This window comes from Heloderma suspectum, chromosome 2, assembly GCF_057233095.1.
Source record: "Heloderma suspectum isolate Gila_16-S chromosome 2, 16-S_ref, whole genome shotgun sequence".
Taxonomy (NCBI): Eukaryota; Metazoa; Chordata; class Lepidosauria; order Squamata; family Helodermatidae; genus Heloderma; species Heloderma suspectum.
In genome coordinates, this window is record NC_139459.1 from 119077710 (window position 1) to 119100068 (window position 22359).

Here is a 22359-nt window from a genome sequence, read left to right on the forward strand (position 1 = left end):
CTGTGCAAGTAAGACCACACTAATACTTACCATTAATCTTCGTTCCCCTAAGGCTTAGGAGGGCAGTCTAGAATGTATTGCTTCTCCCCCTAGGATCCAGGGCCAGTCAAATTTAACATAATCATATCACCTGCTGGGTGAAGAGTATCTGCCCAGTTTGGGGGCATTGCTACAACGGATGTCAATTTTTCTACATGAGAAATGTTAATTGCACCTCAGAACAGTAACAAGACCAGAAACAGAGTGTTACAGGCAACATTATTCAAAGAGTGGGATGTCTCTGGACGGCCTAATACACAACTCACCGAATCACCATAACTACCTGAGCTATATCAAAATTTATCCTACTTTGCAGCAAGCGCATGTTTTATCCCAGGTGAAGCAAGCTAGCCCTACTATTCCTGAGGAGAAAGCATATTCAACAGGAACTGTCCATTCTACTTTTCTCTCACCATGGTGAAAATATGTTCACCTGAAAGGTAAACCCAACACTCGCCTATCAAAGGGGAAAAAAATCCACCAAGGTTTATGTGTCTATGCAATTGTGTTTAACCATTCAACCAACCTACAGACATATGATGAATTATAGTAGCAACAGCAGGAACTATGAGACGAAAGTCTCAGTTCAAATTACAACTCAGCCAGGAACTCAAGTTGTGCGTTTTACACAAGCCATTATCTTGCAACCCAAGCCAAGCATACTTTGCAAGGTTATTGTAAGGATTCCTTAGATTTTATTTACTTGTGTATAATACCCCATTTAATATAATAAAATCTCTAAGCAGTTTACACTGAAAAGCATATAAAAACAGTATTACAACAAATCACAAAATTAGGCGGGATAGCTAATACTTTGAAAGACAGAAACAAAATTCAAAGTGATCTTGATAGACTGGAGCGCTGGGCAGAAAACAACAGAATTATATTTGATAGAGATAAATGCCAAGTTCTGCACCTAGGAAAAAGAAACCAAAGGCACAGTTACAAGATGGGGGATACGTGGCTCAGCAACACTACAAGTGAGAAGGATCTCAGAATTGTTGTCGATCACAAGCTGAAGATGAGCCAACAATGTGATGTGGCTGCAAAAAAGGCAAATGCTCTTTTGGGCTGCATTAATAGAAGCATAGCTTCCAAATCCCGGGAAGTACTAGTTCCCTCTACTCAGCACTGGTTAGGCCTCATCTGGAGTACTGTGTTCAGTTCAGGGCACCACATTTTAAGAAGGATGCAGACAAACTGGACAGGGTTCAGAGGAGGGCAACAAAGATGATCAGGGAACTGGAAACAAAGCCCTATGAAGAGAGACTGAAAGAACTGGGCATGTTTAGCCTTGAGAAGAGAAGACTGAGGGGAGATATGATAGCGCTCTTCAAGTCCTTGAAAGGTTGTCACAGAGAGGAAGGCCAGGATCTCTTCTCAATCATCCCAGACTGCAGGACACAGAATAATGGGCTCCAGTTACAGGAAGCCAGATTTCGGATGAACATCAGGAAAAACTTCCTGACTGTTAGAGCAATACGACAATAGAACAAATGACCTAGGGAGGTGGTGGGCTCTCCCACACTGGAGGCATTCAAGACGAGGCTGGACAGCCATCTGTCAGGGATGCTCTGACTTGGATTCCTGCATTGAGCAGGGGGTTGGACTCGATGGCCTTGTAGACCCCTTCCAACCCTACTATTTTATGATTCTATAATTCTATGAAATCAACAATAAAACAGACCAGTGTCATAATCCATTACAACCCAGGGAAATCCTGTGTAGAGATGCTATTTGAAAAAGCATCTGAAACTTGCCAAAGTTTCTGCCTCTTGAACCACATGCGGGAGAAAGCTCCAGAGGGTGAAGCCACTACTGAGAAGACCCGCTTCTGTGATATTACCTGGCAACACTCTATTGGTCATAGAATTACCATTAAGGCCTCCTCTGAAGATTACAGGAGTTGACTGGATGTATATAGGGGAAGGCAGTCTGCTAGGTATCCTGGCCCAAGTTATTTAGGGATTTGTATGTTAACAACAGAACCTTGAACATGGTTCGGTACCTAATAAGCAGCCAGTGCAGTTCTTTTAACACAGGTATAATGTGTAAATGACTGGGTGCCCACTGAGCATCCTATCTGCTGCGTTCTGCACTAGCTGCAGCTTCTAAACCACATGAAATGGGAGCTCCAGGCCACTAAGGACACCTGTGCCTCCAGTGACAAGAATGGATTCTGGAGCACCCCAAAATGACATACCTGTTCCTTCAGAGGGAGTGCAACTCCATCCAGAACAGATAAACAATCCAGTTCCCAAATCTGGGAACCACCCACCCAAAGGGTTCTGTCTTATCAGGATTCAGCTTCATTTTATTTGCTGTCATCCAGCCCACAACTGCATCTACACCCATCCAATCCATAACTGCATCTGTTCAGAACATGTGTGGCCTGTCCTGATTCAGAGGTTACAGAGAAATACAGCTTGGTGTCATTAGCATACTGCTGACATCCTGCCCCAGATTGCATAATGACTGATCCTAATGGCTTCATATAGATGTTTCACAATACTGGGGACAAAATAATGCCCTGTACCACACCACAGTTCAACTGCCAGGGGGCTAAGGCATAGTCACCCAGTGTTCTGGAACTGATCCCATACAAGCTGAACCAGCATAAAACAGTGCCCTCAACTCCCAACTCAAGAGATGGTCCAGGAGGATACGCTGGGTGGTCAATGGAATCAAAGGCCTCTGGGAGATAGGGAAGACCTAACAGGGTCATACTCCCACTAGGTCTCTCGTGAAGGTCATCCATCAGGGCAACCAAGACCAATTCTATCCCAGACTGAAATGGATCAAGGTAATCCGTTTCATCCAAGAGCATCTGCAGCTGAGATACCACCACTCTCTTGAGCACCTTGCCCAAAAAAGGGGTACTTATGACTGGAGAATAGTTAGTATAAATCTCTGGGTTCAGGGAGGGTTTTTTCAGGAGTTGTCACACTACGCCTCTTCCAAGACAGCCGGAACCACACCATCACAAAATGATGTGTTCACCACTCTCCCGATCTTTCTGGTCAGTTCCCGGCAGCTAGCCCAAAGAAGCCATGGTGATAACGTATGTGAAATACTTTGAACACTTAGGAAGTGCACTATATTAATGGTATCTTGTCACCATTAAGGCGGCCACATGCAAAAGCTTTTGCCCCTTCAACAGTTGTGTAGAAGAGTAAATTTGAGCAGGTGTAGCTTATCATGCAAGCTAGATCTGCTCAAATTCCCTCTTCTGGACAACTGTTAAAGGGGCAGATGTCCTGTCCTCTGGCCACCCTAGTTGCCACAGGAACATAGAATGCTGCCTTATACCAAGTCAGACCATTTGTCCAGCTAGCTCAGTATTGTCTACAACAAAGATGGGCAGAAAGTAGATCTCCAGATGTTTTGGACTTCAACTCGTAGTGTTCCTGACCATTGGCCAGGCTGGCAGGGGCTTCTGGGAGGTGAACTGCCAAACATCTGAAGATCTACCTCCTGCTCACCCCTGGTCTAAACTGACTGGCAATGGCTGTCCAGCATTTCAGACAGGAGTCTTTCCCAGGCCTACCCGGAGATTCCAGGGATTGAACCCGAGACGTTTTGCATGTAAAGCATGTCCTCCCACTGAGCTACAGCCATTCACCAAAGAGGTATGCTACACACAGTTGATCCCTTGAGTGGGCTGTGACTCTTTCTAGAGAAAGCCCACCTCTGACTTCATGTACTCATGAGTTGCTGTTCCATCCTCCCAAAATAGCTTTTGACAGTTTCTTTCCTAAAGAAGACTGACCTACAGACCTTCTGAGAACATCTGCCCTCATGAAAGATTGAGCCTCACAAACTAAGCCCCTAACTGAAGTTTCTTTGGCTGATGTCACTACCATCAGGAACAGAATCTTGAAGGCAAGCTCCTTGAGTGATACGCATTAGATAAGATGAGAAATGTTAGGATCATACTGAGATGTCCCAAAGGAGACCTGTGAAATATAGGAGTCTTGAGCTATCAAGCCTCCTTGAGAGACTACACCAAAGATGGGGAATGTGTGACCCTCCGGATGCTCTTGGGCTGCAACTCCCATCAGTCCTAGCTAGCACAGTCAAGGGATTATGGGAGTTACAGCTCAACTTCTCAAGGGCCACATGTTTCCCCATTCCTGTTCTACAAATATGGAGTTTGTCAGGGGTGTTTCTGAGCACAGGGAGTGGGATAGCAGTTCAGATTCTGAAAGAGAACCATCAAACATGTGGGAGATATTTTCCCAGGCTAGTCCAGATATGAGTAGGCCTGCTTCTCAGGTTACAAACGTCCAGACGGCTGAGCATGAGGGTCCCTCCTCACCCCCCCATGAGAGGCAGTGAACAGGAGACGGCGGGGTTTGGGGAGGATGACAGATGCCAGACGCAGGCATAGAGCAAAGAGACAGAAGGCAGGGGAGGAACTTCAACAGTCTACCCGATTGCCCTTACATGAAAAGCTGCACTTAGAGGCCTCATGAAAAGAGAGGGACCTCCCCTGCTTAAGTTAGGCTAGCCAGACTGCCTCCCTCTTCCAATGGCGCGCAACTCTCGTAAATTCCACTGAATCCCCTGAAGGCATTCCTTTGTAGACGGAGAGTCTCTGAGAATTTGCATCTGTATGACTCTGTGAAGTAATGGATTAAAAGCTATAGACTGAAGCTTCTCGTCTGTGTATGTTTGGGCACTGAAGTAAAGTGGGGACTAAGGGAATCCTGACAGAGTTGCCCCACAAAGAAACAGATCTAAACTCCACTCACAATGTTCATCAATGATGCTGCTCATATATTGTAATTACTAAGACTAATACTTCCACCACATTGCTGATAAGAAATTTTAACAGTTATTTAGCCTATGGTGAGGCTGCAGTGCATGCAGCCACCATTTTGCATATCCACCCCCAACTTTGGGGTTGTCATGTCATATGAACCCAGCAAGAATGGGTTATGTGAGGGTAAAACAACCCTCACATAGCCCTAGGAGAGACCATGTGTTCTGTGAGGATTGTTTAACCCTCGCATGACCCATGCTTGTCAGGTTCGCATGACAGGACAACCCCCAAGTGAGGGTTGGATATATAAAGTGGCGCCCACAGGCACAGAACTGTCCATTTATATGGACACAGAAGCACATTAAATAACCCACAACAAGCCACACCGTATCATGCAAACGAGGTCACTGAAACACCAAGGACAAGTCAACTATACAACCTGTAAACTGCAATACGCACCCTAACTCAGTTGTTGTGAAGACACAACATGCACATTTCACAATCTATACAAAGATGAAATAAAAAAATACTGAATCACATTTTGGGAAGGAGTGGCGAGATGCTGGTTTAGAGATTTTTTACATGTTTTCACCAAAATTTGAAGCTCTCTGTTGTATAGGAAGGGGAAATAGCTCAAAAACTGTTCAAAAGGATGGAATTTTATCTGTTATCTCACCACAGTGTTCAAATGTCTTTATACAAAGCAGGAAAGCAAATGAAAGATTATAAGACACACTTGAAGAAACAGGATACAGCTCTCCACAGGATTTTGAAATCATGGAAGGCAAGTCCAATTGTTGAGTTTAATGAGCATTTTGGCCATAAAATTATTCTATATTCATCTAACCAATTTCATACCTCAACTACTTTGTCTAAAATTTTTAAAGTACGCATTATGTTAATATGCACGTAATCAAAGCATCCAGCCTGCAGGTAGGCGTTAAACTGTAACATAAAAAGGCTAGTGTCATTCCCAAGGTGTCACCTAGACTTTTACATTTTACAGGTTCACTTCTAATGACTTATATCCAGCCATTATAAGTATCATAACAAAACTATGATTAAAGATCTCTTTTCTTAACATGGATGTCTATAGATGCAGTTCATTTTTAACTAGATCCCTGGCTAATTTATCTGTCCATGAAGAGAAAGCTTTCCCCCCACTGACGCAAATTTTGCTTCCGTAAGCCTTCTTGGCTAAACTGAACTGAAATGGACTCTTCCATTCAGTATAAGAGACTGCCATGAATTCAGCACACTAGGCCTAATTTTCATACAGAAGTCCAAACACATATGCAATTGTCACAGATGTTAAAAGGTTTAGGCAGAACATCAATGGTAAATGCAAGGCTGACATTTTTCTGCAATTGCACCATGCAAGCAGGCAATTGGTACATGATGCAGAATGCAGCACCCTGAGAAACGCCAGTCAAAAAAATTACAGAAGCTAAATTTGTAGCCCTTAAGGCTACAAAGTTACATTTTAAACTGACTAGCAGAAGGAAGGGAATAGAAAAGAAGCAAATGTGGGCAAATGTGATTGATAATATAGACTACAGGAATTCAGCTTTTCTTGGTGCAAAATTTGAATTATTCTGGCACAGAATTCTGAAAATTGTTTGGTACAGAGTATATACAACCCTGAGAGTAGGAACAGAGGTAGTGGCTATGTGTAATACACACATACTGTAAGGACATTTCTCATTTGTTCCATTGAGTCTTGAGCAGGAAAAGGTACTCAGCAGTCATGCCCATCAGGCATTTATATCCCTCATTCTGAGCCAATTGCAGGATGAAGACATCAATTCTAGAATGAACTGGTAATGTTATCATCAAGCACTGCTCGCTGGCAAACAAATAGGGGCACAATCAACTAGTTTGCAGAAAGAAAAGGGTACCTGTTCGAGGCTAATAAAACTCTGGCTACCCCTGTGTCTTGCTGCCAAATTTCATTCAGGACTCGGGACTCACATTTGGCAGGAGCCTCACAGCAGCCTCTTTATTTCTAATTATGCATCTTGTTCTAAGTATAGGTCATGGAAATGGTTCTATTCAACCTGTTTAGTTATGTCAATTTTCTAACAACTGAACTGTCTGCTATAAAACCAGCTGAAGAAACTGCGTTAGCTAGTTTATATCAACTCCTTCAGTGGAATGGTACATGTACTAATACAGATACTCTGCTGTGCAAAGCTGTTTGCAGCTGAGCCGTTCTTATGCTGTCATATAAAGGCTTTCTTGATGTAGTATTGCTACTTAAGCTTAATACACATGCATTTTCTGCCATCTTGTGGCCAAACAGTGTAAAGATTAGCTGCTATTTTTTTTTTCCAGTTATTTTGAATTTTAACCGAAATAACCAGCTGATACATGCAAGTCACTTCCGTATGTCTCCTTCACATTAAATGCAGATTCACATCAATAGAATATGGAAAGAGTCATAGCAAACTGTTCATGTACAACCACTAAATTGAAAAAAACAATTTAGGTAATAAGAGTTTACTCTTGGTAACTCAAACTAATTATCATCCGACATCTTTTATTGGAGACATCCTTTCTCCAAATTCATGCACATCCTTTCTTCAGCCTACCAAACAGATTACAACTTTCATTAGTGCAAAGAATTAAGTTAACTTTTCAATAAGATTCCCAGTTGGAGGCTGCAATTCTATGCACGCTTTCCTGGAAGTAAGCCCCACTGAACGCAGTGGGGCTTACTTCCAAGTAAACACGCTTAGGATTTCACTGTAAATATATGCAGTCATAAAAAGTAGAATGCTGTTTTTATAGGGTAGTGTGTAGCATACCCAAACAGGCACTCAAAACAAAAACCACAAGGGATATCCAATTTTCAACATTTCAGTATAGATTGAGGTGGCATTAAAGTTTCTAGAGGAGTAGTTTGTACTTCTGAATCATGATCTTACATCATCAGGTTAGAGCTCCAATCCCTCCAGGTGTATTGGAGCTTCCCATTGCTTAACTGCTCCAAGAGGAATCCAATCAGATCCAATAAAAATATTTAAGATTACAACACAGTAAATATGAAAATACCATAAACACTTATTGGTGAACTTTGCTACATGCCCCAATACTAAAAATAGTACCTGGAGCAATCCTAGGTACTGTTATCCTCACCCAGATGTCAAAACCACTGAGCACATGAGAAGAGTAATCCCCCTCCCCAAAAAACAAAAACCCTGATACCCAAACTAGGCAACTTGAAAAACTGAACGAAAAATCATGTAATGCAAGAAAGGCTACACAAATAAGAGCTTCACATAATTCTAGTCAGAACAAGGGCACAAGTAGGAACTTTAAAAGTGTGGCTCCCAAATATAAATGGACACTTTACCCTGTGCAGGACCATCCCTCCTCACCTTCCCCCGTTACATTGCAGACTGGTTCAACTGCAACCTCAATATGGTGTGGCACAGTCCATATGCTGGTAAGACCATCACAATGTGATGTTTCCCCATGGTTCCTGTAGAAAAGAGAATTCTCTCCTATGCTCCTGCTACTATAAAAAAAGGCAAGCTCCAAAAAGCTTGGTGCCAGAGTCTGTGAGGCAGTGCTGGCTTGCTTAAGGTAAGGAGAACTAATTCTTGAGGTGCTTTGATTCCTCTATTCATAAGCTCCACAGGAACTTCTCCGCTTTCAAATCCAAAGGAATGATAGACTGTTATCAAAATGACTGACCCCCTTATACTGCAGATAAATAGATGCAGTAATATTCAAGTTTAAGTAGTAGGAATATTGCTTTGTCCTATTGCACCCATAGGACAAAGTAACTCATGGATGAAAGTAAAGCAAAATTCAAGCAGGCCTGTAGACAGCTTGGAGAAGAAATCTATTTATAAAATCTATGGCCAGGATAAAGGTATCGATTTGAAGACAAAGCTTGTTTTAAAAGGAGGTGTGCACAGGTTTATATCTGAACTCTAAGCTTACCCAGAAAAGTCAAACAACCCCACCCCTACACTTGCTCATACGTACTTTCTTGCTGAACTACAGCATTAGAGACAACGGAAGTATCAAATCTGCAGTCTCGCTGATACAACACCTTGGACAAGACAGGATCTAAGGAATGGTATCCTAGGATTCCCTCTACAGGGCACTTTCACCACGGTTTCACAAAATTTGATCAAGGTTTAACTGAAATTTCATCAGGTCTCACCAAAGTTCACTGGTGTTTCACAAAGATTCACCAAGGCTCACTAAAATTTCATCTGGAATTTTGCAGGGTTTCATTTCACTAGGGTTTTGCAGGTTTTCCACAACATTTTAGTAGGATTTCACGCATTTTCACTAGGGTTTTGCAGGGGTTCAGCGAAGGTTTCCCCAAGGCCTTAACTGGGGTTTTGCTTGAATTTCACAAGTGTTTCAAATCGAATTTTCAGTGCAAGATTAAATTAAAGCAAAATCACTAAGGGCAGTTAAAATAAATCTGTTCATTACAATTACTTACTGACTGACTGATTCAGCTGCTGTCTTCTCTTCACCCCCATCAACCTGTTCATCACTGTCGGAGTCAGCCCCATTCTCACCTTGAAATAAAATGTCAATGTGAGACACTATGATTTGGCAGCATTTTTCTGCCTCATTAATACTGTACATCAGTAAATACTGTTATAGCTGTCAAATGAAGAGACACAGCCCATCTGCAGGAGTGGGGGGCTTGACAGAAACCATTTGGATTTGCAGTTAGTAAAGGAGACAGAGGCTTGAGTTGAGTAGATGATTGCCAATAAGGAAGAATGGCAAATTCCAAGAGTATAGTGTTGCTTGAGTTGTGGACAGCATGCCACCTTAAAGACTAGTATTGCCTGGCTGGATGTTTGCCTGGTCCCCTTTGTCCAGGGAAGGGCTGTTGCTCAGTAGTGGAACATATGCTTTGCAGGCAAGAAGTCCCAGGTTTATTCTCTGCTATCTCCTGGTAGGGCTGGGAAAGACTCCTGTCTGAAACCAGGAAAAACTTCTGTCTGAAACCAGTCAGGGTAGACTAGCCATCCCAAACGTAGTGCCCTCCAGATGTTCTGGACTACAACTCTTATCAGCCCCAGCCAGCATGGCCAATGATTAGGGATGATGCGAGCTGTAGACCAAGCACCAGATTGGGGACAGCTGGTGTAGACCATACTGACCTAGATGGACCGATGGTCTGACTTGGTATAAGGCAACTTATTGGAGAAGAGTCATAGCTCAGTGGTAGAGCAAATGCTTCACATGCAGGAGGTCCCAGGTTCAATCCCTGCCACCTCCAGTTTTTTGTTTTTTGTTTTAAAGGATCAGGTAGCAGGTGCTGGGAAAGGTTTCTGCCTGAAACCCTGGAGGGCCACTGCCAGTCAGAGTAGATACTAACGGGCTAGGTGGATAAACAGTCCAACCCAGTATAAGGCAGCTTCCTATGATCATATGAACACATACATTTGCAAATAAACAGGCACTACAAACACACCATAAATCTCCAGGACTTTTACAGCAATGAAACTGTCCTTGTGAAAAAGGCTGCCCCTGGAATTTTCCAACACTTGAGGCAGTAGGGGGGAGAGAGAGAGAATGACCTCATTCACACAATACAACAGCCCACCATGGCTTAATTTATCCGTGGGGCTGTTGCATTGTGCCAGGTGTCTGCGAGTGCCATTTCTGCATGGTGCCCAGCTTGCTGCGGCCTGTCATGTCGTGCAAACCCAGGCAGCAGGGGTTGTTTGAGGGTTAGACAAGTCTCAAATAACCCATGGCTTGTTTTACAGTTATCTGAGGGTTGTATAACCCTCAAACAAACTCTGCTGCCTAGGTTCACAGGACACGGTGTGTGCACTGGCACCATGCAAAACCGGTGCCCGTGGGTGCCTATCAGGATCCAGCAGCCTCCATAGGTTAATGAAGTCACGGTGGACTGTTGTGACGTGCAACCAGACCTAATATCATCTAGCCAAATAGGCTTTGCCAAACAAACCATGCAAAATTAACCCTAACTTCTTTTAAAGCATATTTATAGCTATTTATGTTAAACTGTTGGTATTGCACAGAAAACAGGTATTCTTGTTTCTCACAAGAAAAACATAGAACATAGGCCATAGAGTCTGTTCAAGGACCTTGTATCCTCATCACTGAGGACTCGATAGATAGAATATACCTTCAGCAACACATATAGCAGCGTTGGCAACTTCTGCAAGAGAAACTCAGTGCTGAAACTAGAAGGCTAACAAATGAGAAGGGACAAAATTATTAAAAAATTAAGCACGATCATACAACTTTGGTGGCAGCAGTCTTCATCAAGGGGAACCATAGATACATGCAAAGCAGATTATGAGATAAACTTTCTGGTTTTTCAATTTACAGAGCAAGAAACAAGCTTAATATAACCACAACCAGAACTCTTGTGAGTAGCTGCTCTGACCACAGCAGCCATTAATCTTAAGTCTCTCTATATTAGAGAGATTCCAAGTCATGTTTCCCCTCATTTGCTCCAAGTGTCTCTTCCAATCTGTCTTAGGGGCAATTGCTGTGTTTCTCTGCTGCATATATAATCAAACATCCTTGTACGTGGTGTTCATTAGGGACTCCAAATTTACAAAGCAGACACAACTGCTTTAGGTATACCAGTGCTACACTGGTATATCACACAACAAATGCATGAAGTGTGGACAATTACCCACATCTTTAAACACCTACATACACACTTTTGGGTTTACTTGACTGGGTTGGTCTCCTAATGAGCGTACATCATTCAAATATATTAGTAAGTTGTCCAAACTTTATATGTTTGCTTCATGGAAACACCAATACAATACAGTATAGCCTCAGCAACTGCATCTGCCATGTACAATCAGTGTGGAGCTGTCTGCCAAAACTATTCAGCTCTTTTCTTACTCAAACCATGTAATGCCTTCCTCACTGGCTTTTTATCCCATCCTATGGCCAGCACAATTTTGCTGTCTTTACCTGTGGGTCTGGCTGGGGAGGAGAAGGCTATTGATGGCTACTAGTCCTGATGGCTATGTGCTACCTCCAGTATCAGAGGCAGTATGCCTATGTACACCAGTTGCTGGGGAACATGGGCAGGAGGGTGCTGTTGTACTCATGCCCTTCTTGTGGGTTCCCAATCAACAGCTGATTGGCCATCGTGTGAACAGAACACTGGACTAGATGGATCCGTGGTCTGATCCGGCATGGCTCTTCTTATGAGAGGAGAATAAGGCTGGTTTTGTACGCAGGGAGAAGGGATGTGTCCAAAGGGTAAGAAGCAGTCCAAAACCAAAAGCGGCTCTGGTAGACAGCAGCCCTGACAATGCTCATGAGCAACTGGGAACAGATACAAGTGGAGATTGCTTTCCTTCACACACGTCAGAGGACTGAGAGAAAGGCTCAGCGGTAAAGCATGTACTTTGCATGCAAAAGGTCCTAGGTTCAAACTGTGGCATCTTTGGTTACAGCTGGTTATACCCTTGTCTGAAAATGTAGAGACAGCCACTGCCAGTCAGTGTAGATAATACTCTGGTCTGACTCGGTATAAGGCAGCTCAAGATACTACATTTAAAACACTCCATGGCATTGCCTGACTTTCTGCCCTTATTTCCCATTATATACCTGCTTTGTAACCTTTGCTCCTCCAAACCTCTCATCCCAAAGTCTCCTAGGATGCAATCCGACACATGTTTAGACAGCTGGGAGTTGTAGGCCTTTTTTCTGTCTAAATATGCATAGGATTGTGCCCCTACTCTCTTAAACGACTCTGGCTTTCTCCCTTGCTGCCCCTTGTGCCTAGAACTCCCCCTCAGAATATCTATATGATACCACCTCTCCATCTCTTCAATCTTTCCTCAAAATCCATGTTTTCAGGGAATCATTGGCTAAGCCCTAATCCTTATCTCCAACTGAAATGAAACCACATAATTTTAATTCAAGCAGGACTTTGGCATGTTAAGTGGGTATATTGTGTTTTTACAATATGTTGTTTTTATTCTGTTATTGCCGTGTCTTTAATTGTGTTTTAATGCATTTGTTTTATTATTGTTTTAATCGAGTTTTAATTATCACTGTAAACTGCCTTGAGTGCCATTTTTTTTTTGGTAGAAAGGCAGGGTAAAAATGAAATAAATAAATAAATGTATTCGGGTTCATCCATTGTCATCTTTATCTCACTCTTTTCTTTCTTCCCTTACCCTATCTTTTGTAGCTTCTCCTTATTGTCAAATTTGGATTGTGAATTCCTCATAGCATGAACCGGTTTGGGGGTCGGGGGGCGGTTGTGTGTGGTTAATGTTACTCTATAAAGCACTGCAATTGATAGTGCTGCATAAATAATTAAAAAAGGAACTGGCATTGTTGATCAGAGCTAAAATGTAGTGAAGAAGACAGCCTTTGTAAAACCATAGTTTAGTGGAGATGGATGAAAATTTATTCCTGTACTCGGATAGTGCAAACAAATCTAAATGACCATGGAGACCAAATGGTCAAATGGTGCTATGAATAAATTCACATTTCTTTTGTCTGCAATAAAACAAAGGCTACTGATTCAAAATCATAATTAATTATGTATAGGTGTTCCCTTTGCTATGAACAGCTCTATAATCTGAGATTAAATCCTCAATCTGCATGAAATGAAGGACTTCAAGCTTATCACCTGTACTGTACTGAATCTGTACTACAGACAACTATACACAGTTATCTGGGAATAAGTCCCACTGAACTCATTAGGACTTGCTTCTGAGTAGATATGTACAGGATTGTGCACTGTTAGGTCACTTTAATCTTTTACAACAAAAAATGCGTTTCTCAAATTTGTTGAGCTGATACAAAGTTGTCTCCCCTTCTATTCTTTCATGGGCATTACTCTAACATTTCAGAATAAAATAACATAAATTCAGTTTAGCACAATATTATATACTGCTTCATACCTTCAAGAATTTTCAGTAGCTTCTTCTCAGACATGAGTTCCAACTGTTCAAGACAAAGCCTTTTGATTTCTTCTATGGAACAGTTCTAGGGAAAGTTTAAAAAAGCAACTTTTATACGCTAATGTTAAAAAGAACCCAACAACTTAAAAGTCGAAAAGCCATTTGCACAAAAACCAAGTACTGTACACTACTTAAAGCAAACTTAAAATCTATTATCTGAATTTTTATTTTTAAGAAATTGCAAAATAAAAACAAAACACCCCTTCATAACAAAATGTTAAGTTACTTTCAGATTTGGCATATCTGTAAGTTTGGTTCTGAGACTTCCAAAGTAAGAACACTTACACAAGGCAGCAGTGGCACCCTGGGAACCACTGTTCATCAGGCATCAGCTTTGGGAATGCATGTTCCTTCCCTGCAGCCCCCTCCTTTCCTGGAGCAAACTCCACCCAAACTTAGCCATGATTAAGCCATTTGTCAGCATTAAATCAAATATGGTTACAGTTAACCAGAGTTTAACCCAGCATTGAAACCCACTTCAAACTGTTGCTTAAAATCCTGATTTATTAAACTGTGCTTGCCTTTTCTTTTTACTAGAAGAGCAGATGAAAGGGAAAGCAAATTCCACAATGATTCAGCATTTTCATTACTCCAAGCCATGCCAGCCAGCCAGCCCACCCACTTACCCAGAATAGCTTAGAGCAGGGGAGGGGAACCTCTTTCAGCCGGAGGGCCGAACTGAATTTCAGAAATGCTTTCACGGGCCACATTCCTGTGGAGGGGCACAATACCACAAATACCAGCTTGTTTTAGCTTAAAACTCTTATTGCTAGTTGCTAAGCTTTAGGGGAGGCATTTCAATGATTTAGAATGTGGGGGATGGACGGACATGCAGACGCTGGAAAATAATCAAATGATCAGCAGTCGGGGGAAAGGGTGCGGCCAGGAAAAGAGGGCATGACCACTTGGGGAAACCCCGGAGGGCCGGACTGGGACCCTAGAAGGGCCAGATTTGGCTCACGGGCCTGAGGTTCTCCACCCCTGGCTTAGAGTCTACCTAGACCCAGCTCTATGGCAAGCTTGTAAATAGTCTGATTTTTCTGAGCAGGCTGAGAAGTTTTATGAGTGGTCCCCATGCCACACATTGTAAGGCCACAAACACGGGACAGGGCAGGCTAACTAAAATTCTTGGGGGGTAGTAACTTTGGCAAGGCTGCTCTATGGTGTCTACAATGGAAGCACTCAGTGCAGCTAGATAGCTGGCTGGCTGTCTCCAAGTGTTGCTATGGAAGTGACTCTGCAGCCCTAGGGAAGAAGCGCAACAAGCCAGAGCCATCAAGGGGAGCTGCTCTCTTCCCATTCCAATTTTTACAAAATCTTCTCTAGAAATTTGAGACAAAAGTGGCATTTGATAATTTAAAGATTTTGGTTCTTTTCTCGCCAACTGAAACATTCTGCAGTATTCTTAAAGAGCACAGAATGGCTGATGTCTTGTTTTCAGTTTTTCAATCCCGCCTGCCCCCAATTTCTAGTTGCTTTATTTCCTAGCAAGGATGCCACATGTCTCTTGAGAACAGTGTTCTTTTTAATTATAAATGACTTATTTATAAACTGCCAGGTTGCCACACTCATATCCGATGGCGTTATGTCCAATTAAAGAAAAATTTCAATATCCCCGTGGAAATGCTATAATTACATACGATATTATTCCATATGCCACAGTAATTAACGTTATTTACATTTCCAGCCTGCTCCATTCCATGGGCTGTACAACGGTATTTATTAAAACACACACATACAGAAAAATATAAACACTGAATGCCTTTGTAGCAGTCTGATCTTAATATCTACCAAACTACTGTTGAACCAGCTTATAAATGCATACGATACACACTGAATAGGGTTGCAAGCTTTAATTGGTAGGTTAATCAATTAAGGCTTAGTTGATTAATCAGTGAGAGTCAATTTTAAATCGGTAAAAACACATTTTAATTGGTGGGGTTATGAGCTGAGGGCACATTTGTCTATTTTTAAGGCTATTCAAATTCTAGTGTGTTAATGTAATAAGGAATGAAACAGAGAAAATGTTAAAGTGTTATTCCTTTCAACAATGTGTAGTAGCCTTATGGCAGAAGGAAGGATGCCTTAAATAAATATTTCAAATACCTATTGAGCGCTGTATAGGCACAGCTCCTAAAAAACTGCATTTGACACCTATCCAATCTTTTTAGTTGAATCTATGCATGTACATACATCCAAATGCAAAACCATGATAAAAGCCCACTTTGGTCCCTTCTGATTTCTGTAGGGCTGAACTGGTTCAAAATACCAAGTGCTATATAAAACTATTGGTCAAAAAGGCATTTATTGATTCTTTAGTGTACTCTTAGGATCTTTAGTAAGCCTTTGTGTCCTCTTAGGATCTTTGAGAAAATATAAGAAATTGTTCTTGAAGGGGAGTTTGGGGATAGAGCTTGCTAAAAGGTTTCTGAGGCAGAGACTGTTTCACATATCCCTGCAGATGGATAAAGCAACTATATCATTTTCTGAAACAGCACCATTGCATAAGAAATTCCTTAACATCCCTTTTGTCGTACCTTGTTATTTTAAAGGATATGCAGATAGGATGACTTTTGTTGTTGTTGTTCAGTCGTTCAGTCGTGTCCGACTCTTCGTGACCCCATGGACCATAGCACGCCAGGCCTTCCTGTCCTGCGCTCTCTCCCGGAGCGTGCTCAAGTTCATATTCATTGCATCCGTGATGCTATCTAGCCATCTCATCCTCTGCAGTCCCCTTCTCCTTTTGCCTTCAGTCTTTCCCAGCATCAGGGTCTTTTCCAGGGAGTTTTCTCTTCGCATTAGGTGGCCAAAATATTGGAGCTTCAGCTTCATTATCTGTCCTTCCAATGAGCACTCAGGGTTGATTTCCTTTAGGATGGACTGATTTGACCTCCTTGCAGTCCAGGGCACTCGTAAGAGTCTTCTCCAGCACCACAGTTCGAAAGCATCAATTCTTCGGCGCTCAGCCTTCCTTATAGTCCAGCTCTCACAGCCATACATTACTACTGGGAAAACCATAGCTTTGATTAGACGGACCTTTGTCGGCAAGGTGATGTCTCTGCTTCTTACCATGCTGTCGAGGTTTGCCATAGCTTTCCTCCCAAGGAGCAAGCGTCTTTTAATTTCATGGCTACAGTCACCGTCTGCGGTGATCTTGGAGCCCAAGAAAGTAAAATCTGTCACTGCTTCCATTTCTTCCCCTTCTATATGCCAGGAAGTGATGGGGCCAGATGCCATGATCTTGGTTTTTTTAATGTTGAGTTTCAAACCAGCTTTTGCACTCTCCTCTTTCACCCTCAACAAGAGGCTCTTGAGATCCTCTTCGCTTTCTGCCATTAGGGTGGTATCGTCTGCATATCGGAGGTTGTTGATAATTCTCCCGGCAATCTTAATTCCGACCTGTGATTCATCCAACCCGGCATTTCTCATGATGTACTCTGCATAGAAGTTAAATAAGCAGGGTGACAATATGCAGCCTTGTCATACTCCTTTCCCAATTTTGAACCACTCGGTTGTTCCATGTCTGGTTCTGACTGTTGCTTCTTGACCCTCGTACAGGTTTCTCAGGAGACAGGTAAGGTGGTCTGGTACTCCCATCACTTTAAGAATTTGCCACAGTTTGTTGTGATCCACACAATCAAAGGCTTTAGCGTAGTCAATGAAGCAGAAATAGACATTTTTTCTGGAATTCTCTTGCTTTCTCCATGATGCAGCGAATGTTGGCGACTGGATCTCTAGTTCCTCTGCCTCTTCGAAACCCAGCTTGTACTTCCGGTAGTTCTCGGTTCGCATACTGCTGAAGCCTAGCTTGTAGGATTTTGAGCATCACCTTGCTGGCATGTGAAATGAGCGCAATTGTGCGGTAGTTTGAACACTCTTTGGCGTTGCCCTTCTTTGGAATTGGAATGTAAACTGACCTTTTCCAGTCTTGTGGCCACTGTTGAGTGTTCCAGATTTGTTGGCATATTGAATGCAGCACTTTAACAGCATCATCTTTTAGGATTTTAAATAGCTCGGCTGGAATACTGTGATCTCCGCTAGCTTTGTTGTTACTAATGCTTCCTAAGGCCCACTTGACTTCACTCTCTAGGATGTCCGGCTCAAGTTCAGTGACCGCACTATCATGGCTATCAGGGACATTCAGATCTTTCCTGTATAGTTCTTCTGTGTATTCTTGCCACCTCTTCTTAATCTCATCTGCTTCTGTTAGGTCCCTGCCTTCTTTGTCCTTTATCATGCCCGTCTTTGCACAAAACGTTCCCTTGAGATCTCCAATTTTCTTGAAGAGATCTCTAGTCTTTCCCATTCTGTTGTTTTCATGACCTTTACTGAAGATCAATTAAATCTCATATTTTCAGGTGTATTAGAAGGAAGATAAATGAACAGGCCATATTCTGAGTGTATTGGTCCATGTGGTTTCAAACTGGTAGAAGACTTTGTACATATGATTATATATTGTCTTTTGAATAATGTGCTGAAAGAAAACTTGGCTCAGATTTTAGAGGGTAAGTGGGAAGGCCCATCCATGCGACTGCAATCTGTCTGCTGCAAAGACAGCACATTTTCTATCTACATTAACTGAAGTTAAGAGAAAAGGGGGAACTATGTGTCTTGTCAGGGACATGCAGAATTTTAAGTTCATGACTGATTTTATACAATTTTATTCAGGTTTGTGTAAATGTTATCTTTCTTAAGCTGTGTTAAAATAAGCACATTTTAAAAAGGGGAATACCATGGAGATCTAGTCTTGGAGCCAATCTCGCACAAATGGAAGTCTGCTTGTGCAATGAGCCTTCCTCATTCTCTCCTCCACCCTGCAGCCCCCCAGATCTGCTCCAGAGGTTATAGAACAGTTTTGTCCAGGGAGAGTGGGGAGATCTGTTCCACCAACATCACCCTTCTGCTTATGGAACAACACCACTGGATACAACTTCTAGAATTTTAGGTTTGTTTTATATCATTTGGATTTCTATTGTTTTATATAATTTGGGTTTATGCCAGTTTTATTGATGTAAACATGTTACTTTTATATAGATATGTAGTTCTCTGATAATTTTTTTGCTTTGTGATGGTCTAATGACTAGATACAAATGAACAAATCCAAGTCTGAATCTGAAAAAAGAAAAGGAAAGGAAAGCTTTCAAGGAAATAAAACAAGCACAGGAAAACTAAAAACTAAAATAAAGGATTCCATGCATAATAGAAAGGTTCCCATTTGAAATAAAGAATCAATAACCATTCAGAGTTTTCTTTGCTTTCTCAAAACCTAACCAAAGGCATACATTTAGTTAGGAAAGCATATCCCAAACTCTAGTTAGTCTATATTCAACCAAAAGATCAATTCAAAATCACATCCCATTTAGTAAACGTCTTTATTCAGGCTGCATAATTAAGTTGGCAATATGCTCGTACTGTTTCGTTTTTACTATACCAATTATGTATTCCAACAGAAAGGTAATGATGACTGCGAACCTGTGTGCAGTGTGATTTCAACATAATTTAATTTAAGCAACCTAACTATGTGCACGACTGTAGCAGGATATAAGGGTAGCACACCTTACTGGAAATAGTTTTTCAACCCTGATAAAAGTTCTATAATAACTGTAGCAAGAACAAGCAGGGTTACATGGCATTACTGTGATTTTTTTTTTTAAAGACAAAAATATGTAGTAAGACACTTAGGGTTCTATCCTATGCATGTTTAGACAGAGAAAAGGCCTATAACTCCTAGCATGCTCCATCCTGGCTAAACATGCATAGGATTGCAGCCTTAAAATGTTACATTTAACATGTTTTCTTTAACCTTTCTTATGGAAGCACTTATCTTTCTGACCCTGAGACGTGCCAAATTGGTTCAGGCTTCTCTAAAATTTCACAGTATAGGTCTATTTCAGTACCTTTAAAACATCAGGCAGCATTTTATGCAATTTCTTCTCCCCTATGATATAAAAGCACTGTTGAAGCATTTCCTTCTTGTCTGTGATGTAGAAACTAACAGGCTTTAACTGTACACTGAGATCTAGTCCACCTTCTTCTATGTCACTGGGCTCTTCTCCCACATCCTCCTTTTCTGGAATTTGTGCAGTACATTTTGTTTCCTAAAACATGACACAAAACTGTTTTAGTCATAAACCAAGGGGAAAAAAACTTGTTTGATTGTGTAGTAATCTCAGCAGCTAAGCCTTGATTACAGAATTGAAAGCACAATCCTATAAATGTCTACGCAGAAGTAAGTCCTATACTGTTAAATGGTGCTTGCTCCCAGATAAATGGGTACTGGACTGCAGCCTAAATCAATGACGCTTCTCATTTCCTGCTCTTGTACAGTCTAAAATATCAGAATGCCTTAAGTTAGACAAATACAATGAGAATATTTTAATGTGCTTCATAAAGCTGCTCAATTTTGCATGTCCAAGTTATGTAAAAAATCAGAAGGTCAACCAAAAGGTTTACAAATTAACAGTGGAAAGGAAGTGGCTAGAGAGAATTAATTAGCTTTCAAGGTAGTAGAACAAGGGGTCAGCGAATAAAATGGACTGGCAATACATTCAGAACAATAATAATATTCAGCATTTATATAGGACTGTAGAGCAACCTTCCCCAACCTGGTGCTTGCCAGATGTTTGGGATGCCAACTCCAATTATCCCCAACAATTGACCATGCTGGGTGGAGCTTGTGGGAGTTGGAGTCCCACACATTCGAATCAACATTCATGCACGGTGTGGTCGGATGCAACTGAAATGCAGAAAGTACAGCAATGACTACCGTAATGGTTGCCTCTCACAAAAACAGCGAAATGCAATAATGATAATATTTATTAATAACAATAGAAACAGGGGCAGCCCAATTAAAAAGGCACCTTCCCTATTTTTTCGGGAAACAATGATTTTAAGTCGAATGGGAATCGTGGAGCTTTCCACACGTGGCTCTCCCCTTATTCTGGGTATGATTTTATACCGGGAGCTCGTAGCTACCCTTCCTCAACGGAGTGGTTACAACCTCAGCGGAGAGAAGGAGAAAGGCGCCAGGGGGCGTCTCCGCAGGGCAGGGAGGGAAACGAGGCCAGGCTGAAGCCACGCCCCCTGCGCGCGAACCTGAGGGGAGGTGATCCGCGCGTGCGCGCTGCAGCCCCTCCCTCTCCCCCGTCGGAACGTTATACCTCAGGGACGCCGTGGAGCGGCTCGGTGCTCCGCCGTTTCCTTTCGCTGCCGCCTCCTTCCTCCGGGCAACACAAACGGGAGCGGTGCCGCTTCTTCTCTTTCGAGAATTTGCGGCCCGTCATGACACCCCGCCCCGGTACGGCGGCGCGTCTCCGAAGGAGTCTTTAGGAAGCACAACACCCGCTTTAGCTTCGCGCTGATTTGAGGGGCCGCGGAGGCAGCCGCGCGCTACTTTCGCCCGGGCCCTGTGTCGCGGTGTAAAAGACGTCATCCCTCCGGCCCGGCCAACCTAGAGATAGGAAGCCGTAGAGTTAATTCGAGAACGTGTCTGGGGCGGGAGACGGAGCTTCTTGGTACCTTTGGAAGCCGCGTTTCTCGCGCTCGGAGCGGAACCAAGAGCTCCTTTGAGGGGCTCGTGCAGGGGCCGGAGGAGACATCAAAGGTTTCGACGTGCGTGTGGTCGAGACGTTTCCCCATCCCCAACCAAAAGTAGCTGCAAAGACAGGAGCGCACCGTCTTTCTGCCCCTGATTCTGATTCCGTGGTTAAAATGTGATTGTTGGAGGACAGTCGCCCTGCCGAAATCAGCGCCGTTACGGACCCATCATCCCCCGTATCCCCGCACCCCACGGTCCCCACCCCGATGGAGTTCGCTAAGGAATACTGCGAGTCCGGGGCGGAGGCGAGGCTGGTTTGAGCTTCCATCCAAACCTTTCGCATCGGAATCCCCTTCGCAACGTTGCAGCAAAGATCAAGCTGCCGCCCGCAGCTCGCGCCCGGCGCTCAACTGCGCGCAGAAGCCTCGGGTTATATTGGCTGGCGAGCAGACGCGTTGCGTACTTAAATGTATAAGGGCGCAATCCTATGCATGAGAGAGAAAAATGCCCTACAACTCCCGGCATGCCCCAGCCAGCATAGCTGGCTGGGCCATGCCGGGAGTTGTAGGGCATTTTTCTCTCTCTCATGCATAGGATTGCGCCCTTCGCATTTCAAACTCTATGTAGTGTTCAGTGACAAGGTAACCTGTCAGTTTGCTCATACCCTGTGGTCTTCCTGGTAATAGCTAATTGAAGGCAAAGATGCGCTCTTTCAGGCTATCCTTCTCTGCAATAAACTCTGCATATGCGCTGAAACCCAAGACTCTCTACCCAAGTAGGCAACATGTAGTTAACGGTGCGATACTATGCCTGTTTAGACAGAAAAAAATCCCACAACTCCCAGGGAATTGTGGGACATCCTTTCCTGTCTAAACATGCATAGGATTGCACCCCTAAACATCTTTTTTTTAAATCACTTTTTTGTACAAAAAAAATGAAGGACCTGAGTTTGGGAGAGCATAAATTCATTTGCTACCTTTTGTTGTAGACATGCTTCTGCCCAATCAACGCTATGCTAAATTCCTGCCTTTGTTATTTTCTAGAGCAGGGGT

The 22359-nt window shown here is 42.7% G+C and overlaps 1 protein-coding gene across 2 annotated transcripts in view; it reads right to left on the reverse strand.

The window, feature by feature from the left end:
- Window positions 1–21183, reverse strand: part of CAAP1 (caspase activity and apoptosis inhibitor 1) — a 33593-nt gene extending 12410 nt beyond the window's left edge. For both annotated transcript variants that reach the window (XM_084834614.1, XM_084834613.1), the window contains exons 1-4: window positions 20931–21183; window positions 19668–19868; window positions 13711–13795; window positions 9273–9351 (exon numbers count right to left, since the gene is read on the reverse strand). In XM_084834614.1, coding sequence (XP_084690740.1) covers window positions 9273–9351; window positions 13711–13795; window positions 19668–19868; window positions 20931–21053 — 488 coding nt within the window. In that variant the 5' untranslated portion in view covers window positions 21054–21183. The remainder of the gene's footprint in view (window positions 1–9272; window positions 9352–13710; window positions 13796–19667; window positions 19869–20930) is intronic.
- Between the last annotated feature and the right edge of the window lie 1176 nt (window positions 21184–22359).